The sequence below is a fragment of the Zingiber officinale genome, chromosome 8A (assembly GCF_018446385.1).
Source record: "Zingiber officinale cultivar Zhangliang chromosome 8A, Zo_v1.1, whole genome shotgun sequence".
Classification (NCBI taxonomy): domain Eukaryota; kingdom Viridiplantae; phylum Streptophyta; class Magnoliopsida; order Zingiberales; family Zingiberaceae; genus Zingiber; species Zingiber officinale.
The window spans coordinates 48,872,129-48,882,417 of record NC_056000.1 but is presented as its reverse complement, the minus strand read 5'-3'; the positions used below and the strand labels follow the sequence as shown (position 1 = coordinate 48,882,417).

Below are 10,289 nucleotides of genomic sequence, written 5' to 3'. Positions count from 1 at the left end.
TTATTGATGTAAAAAATAATTAAAAAAATAATCCACATGGATTCGTAAATCAATCAGTCGAGAAAGAAAAATAATAAAATTCATTGTTTTTTCCAATGTAAACAAGAAAAAAAATTACCGTTAAAATATTTTCATCATTTTTAATTCCGTCCTTTCAAATACAGATGCATCTTTTTTTCATTAATAAAATTATATCACATATAAAATAATGATCCATATATATTTTTTTTAACTCATAAAATTACAACATATATTTAAAAAATGATGAATATATGCTTTTTAGTTATTAAAATTATATCATATGTACTCACTTATCTCAATCAACATAAATAAATATGCAAAAAAAAAAAAAAACACTCTTTCTCTTTCAATTCTTTTCCCTGCCCATAATTTTATTCCATCCATCCTTTAAACACCAACCTCACATATCACATGCTCACTCTGGCTGAACCCGAGCAACACGTTTCATCATCACTACTATTCATTATTTTCTCATCCAATATTTTTATGGTCCCATCTCGTGGAATTTTGTTTTATTTATTTTTATTACCAAATTTAATTAAGTTTACGTCTTAGGAATTTTTTGTGGAGTTGGATTTAAACTCGATTGTGATAAAAAATGAATACATTTGCTCCCAACGTCTCATTATGACAATACCTTATGCATTAACCACTAAACTCATTTGAGAAGACGAGTTGTATTTAAACTCAAGTTAAAACATTATTATGCTTATAAACACATTAATTTGATAAAATTACTATATCTTTTTCATTTCAAATAAAGGAAAATAAATTAATAAATAAAATTCATTTATAAATTATTTCTAAATTTTAATCATAAGTAATAATAAAATGGATTGTGTGAATCGGATTGGTGCAGTTTCTAAATTAATTGATTTAAAGAGAAGGATATTTAAATTAATAATAATAATATTATTATTATTATTATGGATTGATTTGACAGCATTTTTTGTCGCCTTATTGAATTATAATATCTGTATTCTAAAGGTGTAGATTAAACTACGATATCTTCATTGCCATATTATTATTTTTTATTAAAAAATAGTAAGAGAAACGTGGAGGAAATGAATTTAGACTGGATAAGAACAAAGTGGTTGCAATGTAGTCAACTATGAAATTATAAGCATCTTTTGAAAAGTAATAGCTCACATTTATCACATTGTCTTTGTGTGTATATTTTTTATGTTCACGTTTTGTGAATTGTGAAACATAAATAATGTTTAAATAATTGTTAAGAATGTTCTTTCAAACTTTGTTGATGTTGAAATATGTCATAAGTCTTTATTTATTATTAGGATGTCATTCTCTTTGATATTTTAATATTAAAATGTTTTTAGAGCATTTTAATGTTTGATAAAAGTTTAGATGATGTTTTTACAAAATATTTAAATTTTGAAAGCCAATACTTTATTTTTTTTTAAGATTTTAAAAATAGTTTTTTATCTGTAGAATTCATATTTTAATAAAAAAAATTGTACAACATAACCTTTCTGATTTTTAATTGGCAAAAATTAAAAGAGGACTTCTTATTATCATTTTTACTAAAAGAGGACTCCAAGTATTTTTATAGTGGCTCTTGTCAAAATTAATATAATTGAGTAAGAACTTTGTTTAAAATTATTGCAATATAAAATAATTTAATTAAAATTATTTATAGCAACTTTAGCCAAAACTAATACCTATAATATTGTTGAACAAAAGTATTATATATTATATCAATTATGAATAAAATTGTTATAATGAATATTGAAATAAAATTTTATTTTATGTCATAGAATTTTGATTAAATCTTTAATAGTATTAGAATCTAGATATTTTTAAGATGAAAAATAGGATGAAGGCTATTTTTAAAAATTGAGGTGTCTTTTTGACGTTGATTTTTTTTTTCACAAAAAAAAAACAAAAGTGAAAATACAATTTTCTTCATTAAAAATCCTTTTCATGTAAATAATTATCTTCCAATTAAAAAAGAAAGGCTCACAAACCGAATCAAGGAACCGCCGGTTCAAGTCGGTTGTTAAAGCGCTGAGATATCGAATCCGGTTGGGCACTCTATAAAACCACTCTCAGCTGCAATGTCCACCGACACTGTCCAATACCACTTTTACTTCTCGTCGGCAAGCGGTCGGGTCACCTTCCCGCGGCGTCCATGAGCCTTTGGCCGCCCCACGACAGCGCCTCCGGCATGGTTCCGTTTCTCTCATCCGCTTCCACCGCCGCCGACAGCCGCGACGTCCGCTGGCTGCGGCCTGCCCAACCCCCCGTCCCTGTCCCGAGCTCTTCCTGCTCCACTTCCTCGTCGCAGACCACTATGACCTCTTCCGCAGGGCCGCACTTGATCCCCGAGAACCTGCAGCAGCGTCTCCACTCCCTCATCGAGTACGCTGGCGAGACCTGGACCTACGCCATCTTCTGGCAGTCCTCCGGCGGCGGTTCCCCTGTCCTCAGCTGGGGCGACGGGTACTACAAAGGCTGCGAGGAGGATAAGCGGAATGGCGCGTCGACCACGCCGGAGGAGAAGGAACACCGGAAGCACGTGCTCCGGGAGCTCAACGCACTCATCTCCGGCAGCGTTGACGAAGGGGTGGACGAAGAGGTCACCGACACGGAGTGGTTCTTCCTCGTGTCGATGACCCAGAACTTCGCCGCAGGCGCCAGCCTCCCCGGGCAGGTCCTCCTCGCCGGCTCGCCGGCGTGGATCTCCGGGGAATATTCCATGACGGTGGCACCGTGCGAGCGAGTGCGCCAAGCGCGGGCTTTCGGGCTGCGAACGATTGCCTGCGTCCCCCTGGGAGGCGGCTGTGGCGTCGTCGAACTTGGATCTACTCACGAGATCTCTCAGAGCCCGGAGATCCTGAGCAAGTTGAGGTATCTCTTCACCCACAGCGGCGCCGTGCGTCCGGAAGCTGGATCTTGGCCTCCGGCGCCACCCCAAGCGATGGAGCTTGGGTTCGTCGCTGAACCCTCAATGCCTTGGCCGCCGATGGCACCAAAGCCCTCGTCCCGTATAGAGAAACCCACCACCAGTGGCCTCACCGAAACCCTAGTCCCCAGTCACATGACTCAAGATCTCAATTTCACCGCAAGCGATTGCGAAGCCCTCTACATCGACAAACACACCTCTTTCGAGGGGCCGAAGAACTCCTCGGCGTCGACAGCGACGCCGATGCCCGAGGAGGGCAATTGCGGGCTCTTCGGCGGAGATTCTGACCAATCGGACCTCGAAGCGTCGGTTCGCGAGGTGACGAGCGTCGCAGCGGCGACAGATCCGGAGAAACCGCGCCCGAAGAAGCGAGGCCGGAAGCCGGCCAACGGCCGCGAGGTGCCGCTCGACCACGTGGAAGCGGAGCGGCAGCGGCGGGAGAAGCTGAACCAGCGCTTCTACGCCCTGCGTGCCGTCGTTCCCAACGTGTCCAAGATGGACAAGGCTTCTCTGCTCGCCGACGCCATCGCCTACATCAACGAGCTGCGGATCAAAGCGGAAACCCTCGAATCGGAGAAGAAAACGCTCGATTCGAAGCTCAATAGAACCAACAGAGAGTCGACGACGACGGCAAAGGACGCGGCGGCCGAGGTGGAAGTGAAGGTGCTAGGGCGGGAGGCGATGATCGTAGTGGAGTGCGACCGGCGGCGCGAGGCGGCGGCGCGGGTGATGGTGGCGCTGAGGGAGCTGGATGTGGAGGTGAGCTACGCGAATGTGACGGTGGTGAAAGACCTCATGATCCTGCAAGCGACGGTGGAGATGACGCGGCGATTCTACTCTCAGGAGCAGATCAAGGACGCCCTTTACGTCGCCCTATTTCAGCCCATCTAAAAGTAAATGGGCCTGGGCCTCGACTTCATACTTATCCTATTGTATATTATTAATGCTTTCAAGACTCCACAAGTCCTATATGTAGATTGGACCCTGTTAATTAAAAATCTCATGTTAATCCCTTAGTCAATATGCATCTTTTTCCAAAATGGCACCTAAACTTAAACTATCAAAAGCTCTCACTGAATGATAGAAAAACCCTATTTTATGAAGAGAGTGACTCGACAAGAGCCCTTGATTTAAACTCATGATGGGCATTGCCAGCTGGAGCTGATCATTCTGAGTTGTATTTCTGCATTATATCAAAAAATTAAACTATTATTATTATTATTTAATAATTATATAATTATATTACCCTGTCATACCATTTCACTGAATATGAAGTGCCACCAAATTGATACAATAAAAGGCTAACTGTTGTCGGTGCCCTGTCACACACCAAGTGATGTTACTCATGCAACCACCAGCAACGAGATGAGATCAAGCCTTTAACTTCTAGCTCTGTCCCCCCTTCTTCTTCTTCTTCTACTTATTCTTCTTCAGTTCTTCCTTAGCTAGAGCTGTCTCTTGGAAGGAAGAAGATGATGATGATGATGATGGTGCCCTCCAAAGCCAAGTGAGTATCCTCCGACTTTTGTTTTGTTACGCTTGTTAAGAATCTGAGATTAGAGTTTCCGATAGGTCTGGTTCCACCAGAGCTCAAGGAGATCTCAAGGTGGGCAGACTGAACAGGAATGGATCCACCAAGTCAGATTCTCAGCCACTGGAGAAGCAGTCTTCTTCCCCCCTTCCGAAACCGCGTGGCTCCGTCGATCGGCCGACGAAGTCATTCGAGTCGAAAGTCTCTAGCAAGAATAGCACCGGTCCTCCTAGTGTAAGAATGAATGGTTCAGTCAGTGCTTTCAGTTATTTGGTGTAGTTTCGTATCGACTCATTCTTGAATTGGTTTGGTCTCAGAAACCAAGCTTGCAGGGGAAGTTGGAGGCAGTTGAGGTGGAGCTCAAGAAGGAAACGGTTGCTCGGATGCGAGCAGAAGAGATCTTGGCTATCGAAAGAGGCAGGATCGAGGAATTGCAGATTAAGCATGAGCAAGATGCGTCTTCCCTGAGTTGCATGGCTGAAGAACTCCACAGGGTCAAGGAGGAGCTCAGGGGTGCCAAGGTTGAAAAAGAGATGATATTGCGCGAGGTAGACGATGCGAAAAGGGCCGCAAAAGTACACGAAGCGAAGGCGGAGCTTGCGCCGATAGAAGCCTGTGATCAGAAGGCCTCGCATGAGTCTGAATTGGAAGCTGAAATTGGCATGCTGAAATCGGAACTCGAAAGGGCAAAAATAGCCGAAGAGAAGTTGGTTCACATGGAATCGTTGATCGAAAAGCTTCAGATCGAGGCGACCGATGCCCGAAACGGGGAATCGAATGTATGTGCATTGGTCGAGAGGCTAAAGGCAGAGCTTGAAGAAGCTTATCAGTCTGAGAAATCAGCATCCGATTCTCTAGCAGACATGATGGTGAAGCTGGAAGAGAGCAAGTCTTTGTTCGAGGATGCGGAATTGGAGATATCGATCCTTCGAGCGAGGATAAGCACATTGGAGATCGAATCAGCGAGGCAGAAGATTGATCTTGAGGAATCAAATAGGCAGCTTGAGTTGGCACAGCAAGATGCACTGAACATTGGCAAGACAGTTGAGTTACTGAAATTGGAGCTTCAGAGATTGGAGGAGGAGAAGTTGGAGGTTGCTAATGTCGAAAAGGTCGCTTCTTTGAGAATCGAGAGCCTCGCGGAGGAGAACGATAAGCTCACCGCCGAGCTCGAGCTTAGCAAAGATGAAGGGGAAAAGGCTAACAAGGCAATGGAGTGTTTGGCTTTGGAATTCAAGGCCTTGTCAATGGAAGCCCGAGAGAGGGAAGAAAGGCTTTTGAGGATGCAAACCGAGATCGAAGAATCGAACAAAGAGATCGACCGATTGAGTAGAGCTCTACAAAACACGAAAGAACTCTATGAAGTTATGCTAGACGAAGCGCGATACGAGTTCGTGTGCCTTCAGAAAAGATGCAAAGATGAACAAAGCTTCATCGGTACTATTCGAAAATTGGAAGAGGAGATTGCCTCCTTGAAAGCTAAACATGAAAAGAATGAATCAATCGGAGATGTAGAACTTGCGAATTCTTGCCCCGACAAAGAAGAACCATCCAAGAATGAGAATTTGGAGCCGAGTGAAACATTACTAGATGATGAGAATGAAGTTCAAAGTAGTGGAGTATCGAACACCGAAGTAGAATACACCGAGGAGGATCGCTACCAAGAAGGCCTCACGGACAATGGTTTAGGACTACAAAGGCAACTTGAAGAGGAAACCGTCGACGATGACTTGGACTCCAAGATGAATTCCGACAGTGTTACTCATACGAATGGAACCGAGCGACACAAGCTTCAAAGGAAGAAGAAAAGGGCATTAGTACTCTACAACTTTGGGAACCTACTGAGGAAGGGGAATCATTAGTCGGCTCTTCAATCATGTATTTGTGTTATATTATTCGATTACTTTGAGATTCTTTATCGATATGCTTTGAAATGCCAATCTTGGTAACATTGTTTTCTTCTAATAACGCCATTTTGCCATTGTATCAACATGCTTAGTAATTGATTTGATTGGCCCGATTGGGTTGGTCAAGCCACTTGATTTGGTTTGACAGATTTGGTCGAGCGAATCAATCTAGTTGGGTCAATCGTACCGAGCATGTTGATTAGGTTACTAAAATAGATCATATATACTGAGGACCATCAATGCAAAGTTAAACTAATTCATTAATATCTATAATATATATATATATATATATATATATATATATATATATATATATATATATATATATATATATATATATATATATATATATATATATATTTCAAAATATTATTACCAAAATATAAATTATAATGTATTTATTTATATAATATTTAATTTCTAAGTGGAGGAATATTTAAAGTTTTATCGAGAAAATTAGACCTTGCAATTATTGCATGCACACACGTTGCTTCATCCTAGCGTGTAAATTAAAGTTGACAAGTTAGATCCTAAGAAAATAAATACAATGACATTAAAGACACTTTAAAAGTAATTAAATGTTGCTTTTCTAATTATTTAATTAATTTTTTCTTATTTAAAAATATAATAAATTCAATTACTCTCATTAATATTGGAGTAAATCAGAAAGTGTTGGACGATCAAAAAATAGTATTTTTACTTGTGCATCTTATCATTATAGATATTTGAATAACAAATTGAATATCCTTATGTTATATCTTACTATTTTATTAAAAATCTCCCTCCTTTACTAACTAACTTTGGTGAAATCTAAAATATATTTACGTTAATGTCCTTTTTCTATTTACACTAAAAATAATTCTAAGATTTATTAGTAATTCCACAAGCGAAACAATGATCTAGAGTTCGAGACTCAGCTACAGCGTATTATTATGAATTTTTCTCATTATTAATTTTCTCTGGTTGTTTTATATAAAAATATATAGTTCTCTTTAGTCCCATATCTTAGAATTGATAACATTATAATCAAAGAAGCTTCTATAAATATTTTAGACAGACAATGTTAAAAAATATACTTTTCTTAATTTTTTTTACTAAGACAAATATAATATTAAATTAAAATAATTTTTTGCATAGGGAAACCTTGTAAACTGGGATTCTCTAGCGTCACTATTGTATGAGTCTGACAAAATCTTACCTAAATAATTATATATTATTATATTACACACGCAATGCGTGTGCACGATCACACTAGTCATAATTATGGGACATCTCATTCCAATAATAATCAAAAGTATATCCCATTATAATTTAAAAAATAAAAATACAAATCTGAAAAAAAAATCAAAACAACTCAAATTAAAAAAGTTTTATTTAAAATTGAAATATTCTCTCATATATAATTATTTTTCAACCATACGATAAAAGCCTGGATGGAATGATCTCCTGCGGTGTCGCCGCAGACGTTAGATTTAGCCACTGCCCGATACGGACAAAATAACGGTCGCTATCACGAACGGGTCACGGAGTCACTTCAATTTCACTCCCGTCATATCTCTCGCCACATCGTCTCGTAACTTCCTCTCTCCATCTCCCCGATATGTCGCTCGCTCCATCGGACGCGCCCCAACGCCTCCGTCGAGTATCCGACGGCCAAAAGCAGCCCACGTGACGCTCTGCGACCACTTAAAAAGACGTTTAGCGAGATGAGCGAACCGATTTAAATTATCCCCACCGCGACTTTGGTCGTCGCGTTCCTTCGCTCTCGCGATTTGGAAAATGACCGCTTATCCTTTCCTTTTTCCGGTTTTGCCCTTGGGCTTTGCGGAATGACGAATTTGCACTTGCCTCGGTCAATCGGAGCTGAGTTTTGCGGACGCATAAATTCCCTTTCGAACGATTTTAATATGCGGTGCGTGTCGTCGCTGCCCTGGTGCGGGTCCCTCAAATGTGAGGCCGCAAAACCATAGGCCCTCGTCGGTAGTTGATTTTGAACGGGAACGTCCAATAATTAATTAGATTATGGTTGAATTAAAAATGTAATTAAATGTCTTCTTTGTTTGAAAAAAAATCACGTGGATACCTTTATTTATATATATATATATATATATATATATATATATATATATATAGCGGGTCCATTAAGTACAGATTAAAAGATAGAGATGACGGTTAACGTGGAGGTCAAAGTCAAACAGGTCAACAGCAGAAAATCAACGAGCACACCAAAGGAGGCTGGTCAAGCAGAGCTCTCCTATAGTGGTCGATTGGGCATAAACCGCCCGACCGACAAAGGGCGAGTCCAAACAAAATGTCCGTACAACCAAGATCATCAGGCGCCCATCATGGAGTAAAGGAATGTTGGGGTGACCAGAGCGTTAGTCAGGTCGGGTAGAAACAAGCCACCGATTCGAGTCACCGCAGGAAAGAGCAGCCGAGTCCAACCGAGTGGAGTTCTTAGCCAAGCGGCTATTCCGCTCGACTGAGTAGACGGATCATTGATGTATCTCTTAATATTCTTCTAGGAGATAGTATAAGGCATGGTCAATAAGTGGATCGTACAACGGAAGCTTCTACTATCTTGTCAGAGATATGTATGCCCTGTTAAGATATGGTGTCAGAGGCACTTTCTTGACAGGTCCTTTCATAGTACAAATTAGAGAACATTCCCATACCTCAAGAAACATGCATGTCGTCTGTTGGAGCGCTATATAAACAGAATCCATGCATCGACAGAGGTACGCATTATTTACTATTTATGCATGTGCATGTAAGTCACTCTCCTTACATCTCTTATATTAAAGATGGTGCTGGTACAACGATGAACAACATCCAACGTCGATGCTTTGAGATGGCCAAAATGATTTTTTTATTTCTCTCATCTGTATATAATTCTCTTCTCTCCTACATGTAAGCTAAGTCACTCTCGAGAGTGAGATGGTACAATGATGGACAACATCCAACGTCGATGTTTTGAGATGACCAAAATGTTTTTTTATTTCTCTCTCATCTGTATATAATTATATTCTCTCTCCGGCATGTAAGTCACTCTCCTACATGCAAGATGGTGCTGGTTTGTACAAATGAGTACTAAGTTGGTGCTGATTTCTATAAATCGGTACAAGCATTAGTGTTGGTCTTTAAAGATCAGTAAGCATTTCATTGGTTTGTTGATGCTGGTCTTTCAAGACCAACACCAACAGTGGTGCTGGTTAGCACCACTGTTCGTGCTGATTTGCACTAACCAGCAGCATGTTGGTGTTGGTCATTAAAAAGCAGCACTAGTATTGGTATTGATCTTCACCCGCACTACTTTGAAACTAGCACCATCCAACAACGTAGTGTTGATTTGGGCAAATAAACACCAACATGGTGCTGGTTTAAGTAAACTAGTACCAACGTGACATCGTTGAAGTTGATATTTAAAAACTAGCATCAGCGCTGGCTTGAAACTAGCACCAGCTAGCATCACATTGGTGTTGTTCTTAAAGACCAACATCACATTGGTGTTGATTTCCGTAAATCAGCAACAATATGGTGCTGATTTGCGTAAACTAGCACCAATGTGACGTCTTTGATGCTAATTAAGAGTAACACCAGCGTTGATTTGAAACCAACACAGTCAACATCACATCGATACTGATCTTAAAGACCAACACCACGTTGCGCTGGTCTTAATTGCCAACACCAACATTAAATACCAGGATAAGCCAATACTAACAATGTGTTGGTGCAATTTATACTAATGATCTTACTTGTATTTTGATGAATAACAAATGGATTAAAATTAGAGTGTTTATGGTTTAATTGCTTTAGCAAGTGTGTAGGAGTTGACAGGTGTGAAGGACCTGATACCATGCTGAAATCCAACTAGGTCCGTAGGACTCGATAGCCGGTGTGAAGTCTA

At 40.1% G+C, this 10,289-nt stretch overlaps 2 protein-coding genes across 3 annotated transcripts; both read left to right on the top strand.

Moving 5' to 3' along the window:
- The first annotated feature begins 2,079 nt into the window (after positions 1-2,079).
- Positions 2,080-3,960, top strand: LOC122008942 (transcription factor MYC2-like). The gene has a single exon (XM_042564873.1). The coding sequence runs from the start codon at positions 2,171-2,173 to the stop codon at positions 3,833-3,835; it is 1,665 nt and encodes a 554-aa protein (XP_042420807.1). The 5' UTR covers positions 2,080-2,170; the 3' UTR covers positions 3,836-3,960.
- A 152-nt stretch (positions 3,961-4,112) lies between these two features.
- LOC122008941 (interactor of constitutive active ROPs 2, chloroplastic-like) lies at positions 4,113-6,399 on the top strand. 2 transcript variants are annotated; one of them, XM_042564872.1, is made up of 3 exons: positions 4,113-4,451; positions 4,532-4,709; positions 4,793-6,399. In XM_042564872.1, the coding sequence occupies exons 1-3, from the start codon at positions 4,417-4,419 to the stop codon at positions 6,335-6,337; spliced, it is 1,758 nt and encodes a 585-aa protein (XP_042420806.1). In that variant the 5' UTR covers positions 4,113-4,416; the 3' UTR covers positions 6,338-6,399. The 2 variants fall into 2 exon arrangements, with proteins under 2 accessions (XP_042420806.1, XP_042420804.1); XM_042564870.1 differs by having other exon boundaries at positions 4,517-4,709.
- Positions 6,400-10,289: the final 3,890 nt, after the last annotated feature.